This window comes from Sciurus carolinensis, unplaced genomic scaffold (assembly GCF_902686445.1).
Source record: "Sciurus carolinensis unplaced genomic scaffold, mSciCar1.2, whole genome shotgun sequence".
Lineage (NCBI taxonomy): Eukaryota > Metazoa > Chordata > Mammalia > Rodentia > Sciuridae > Sciurus > Sciurus carolinensis.
In genome coordinates, this window is record NW_025920664.1 from 34,885 (window position 1) to 37,848 (window position 2,964).

At 43.2% G+C, this 2,964-nt stretch overlaps 1 protein-coding gene across 1 annotated transcript; it reads left to right on the forward strand.

Moving 5' to 3' along the window:
• Window positions 1-1,391: 1,391 nt before the first annotated feature.
• LOC124975878 (olfactory receptor 7D4-like) lies at window positions 1,392-2,330 on the forward strand. The gene has a single exon (XM_047538369.1). It carries the CDS (start codon window positions 1,392-1,394, stop codon window positions 2,328-2,330), a length of 939 nt encoding a protein of 312 aa, XP_047394325.1.
• The last annotated feature ends 634 nt before the right edge of the window (window positions 2,331-2,964 follow it).

Consider the following 2,964-nt stretch of genomic DNA (forward strand, 5'->3'; position numbering starts at 1 on the left):
CCACCCTGCTGCCCCTTACCCCAACCTCCATCCCACTGGCCTCTCACACCCCCTGCTATACCAATCCCACTGGAAGGACAACATTTCTCAGCCTGGATCAGTGCTTTTTGCCTCAATTGCTCTGGTTACAATGACCCGTCCTTCCTCTCTCAGTTCAAATATTTCTATTTCAGGGAAGTGTATCTTACCCACCTCACCAGACAAAACTGTCTCTCTATTAACTCTGTCTAGTTCAGCATAATTAGCATTCTCAGCCATTCATAAAAACCACCCTCTGGAATATAAACCCAGATCTTTAAGAATTAAATTTGCTTTTCATTTTTAATTCAATTTCAATAATTCTGAATATCTTATTCAAATCCATTTATAGTAATTTGTCCATAAACTTTGCTGATCTGAGCACACTGTCCCCCTTTGAAGAGCATGGTCACGTGAACACTCTCACAGGGTCTTGAATTTGGCTTTAATGCCTGTATGCTTTGGTTTCCTCCTTCTATCTATGTAGACTATGTGTTTTTTCCTCTTCTTGTAAGAACTCACTGAGCAGGAATCTCTGAAAGAAGGAGCCACATGGATCACTATTAGAAGTGTGTCATGGCAGTGAAAAGAGGTAACCTACCTGCTTTATTCGTGATCATCACAATCCTCAGAATTCTAGCCTTGGTGGCTGCCAGAACCTAAAAGGGAAATTAATCAAGAATACCATACAGACAGATTTGATGGAGATGCTATGGAAAAAAGCTCCCATCTGTAATTATGTCACAGAAATTACATTAGAAAAGGACAAGCACCATCTCATCCTATTTTCCTCTTTGGTCCCACCTTTTAGTGAATATTTACTATTCCTACTTTAGAGTTGAGTATCTGTGGCAAAGAGAATCTAAAATTCCTAAAAGTCACACAGACGAAAAATGATTGAGACAAAATTTTGTTCTAGGAAGTCTGACTCAAGGACTCAATTTCTAAATCATACTACCATACTATAATGTGGAGCTCTGTATGTCTAACATAATTATCATACAAGAGGAGCACAATAATAGAATTAACAATAGTGATTCCTCCTATTTATTGACATCCTACTATGAAAAAAGGCATACCAAAGAAAAATGGGTTGGTTTAGATAAATTCACATACATAGGGGAAAAAGCAGTGAGAAGATGATAAATAAGAGCTTATTGCTAATTTTTTTAACAGGCTGGTCAGTGATACACATTTAAAATGGACATAAACTTTACCACTTGACTCAGTGAATCTGTATCATGAGAAACTCTCATGGAGAGTGAAGGTCATCCATCCAAGAGTGGTATTGTAAGTGGTCGCTTTCCAAGTAACCTGTTTCCTGTTTTTTCAACTCAACATGTGTCTCTTTCTTAAGCAGAAGACCTGGTGACATGGAGTCAGCAAACCACACCGGAATAGCAGAATTTGTGCTCCTGGGCCTCTCAGATGATCCACAACTGCAGCCCCTTTTCTTTGGCCTGTTCCTGTGCATGTACCTGGTCACACTTCTTGGGAACCTGCTCATCATCCTGGCTGTCAGCTCTGACACCCACCTCCACAGCCCCATGTACTTCTTCCTCTGCAACCTGTCCTTTGTTGAACTCTGTTTAACCTCTGCCACCATCCCCAAGATGCTGGTGAACATCCAGGCACAGAGAAAAGACATCTCCTACAGAGGTTGCCTTACTCAAGTGTATTTTTTAATGATTTTTGCAGGGATGGATAATTTTCTTCTGACTTTGATGGCCTACGATCGCTTTGTGGCCATCTGCCAGCCCCTGAACTACACAGTCATCATGAACCCCCGACTCTGTGTCCTCCTGGTGCTGCTGTCTTGGCTCATCATGTTCTGGGTGTCCTTGCTTCACATTCTACTCCTGAAGCGACTGACCTTCTCCACAGGCATGACGGTTCCTCATTTCTTCTGTGAACTCTCTCAGCTTCTCAAAGCAACCAGCTCCAACACCCTCATCAATATCATCTTACTGTATGTGGTGACCGCCCTTCTAGGTGTGTTTCCCGTCACTGGGATCCTCTACTCCTACTCTCAGATTGTCTCCTCCTTAATGAGGATGTCCTCCTCTGTGGGCAAGTCTAAAGCCTTCTCCACCTGTGGGTCTCACCTCTGTGTGGTCTCCTTGTTCTATGGGACAGGCCTTGGGGTTCACCTTAGTTCTGCCAGGACCCATTCTTCTCAGGGGAACATGATCGCCTCAGTGATGTACACTGTGGTCACCCCCATGCTGAACCCCTTCATCTACAGCCTGAGGAACAAGGATGTGAAGGGGGCCCTGGGGAGACTCCTCAGCAGAGCAGCCTCTTGTCCTTGATGGATCACTGACCTCAGAACTATGGGAACTTTGTGTCCCCTGAGGCAACAAGTGAATTTCAGTATCCTGGCTTTTCCTCCCTATAAGTTGTGCCTGCTGTTCACAAACGAACTGACTTTGCAATTGATTTTTGTGTACTTACCCCTCATGAACTGCCTCAGCAATTCATTATTTTTCCCTTTTACATGATAAATCTAATTAAAAATTCAGATATATCCTATAGATATTCCTGTGATTTCCAACTTCACGTAAAGAGCTTATATCAAGTATTGACACAGTTTCCTAAAAGTACCATTATGGAACACAATTCTATTTCACTGCTTTTCATTCTTTCTTTGGAATTAAAATCATCAAAATGAAGGCTTAGCCTGTGCGTACTGCTTGTCAATCCACACAGGTGACTTCAGTCATCGGAAATGTTTCCGAGAGCTTTCTTTGCCTTTCCACTCATTTCTCAAAGGAGGAAACTGAGATCGGAAAGAACAACGACCTGGTTGGAGCCGTGAGCCTGCTCTCCTCCTCTGGTTGCACCACCTTTTCCAAGAAGAATGCCTAGTCCTTCAGCACCAGAGCTGGACGGCACCTTGATGGTGATCCCTTCATGCAATTCCCAGGGGTCCAGTGTCCAGGTGAC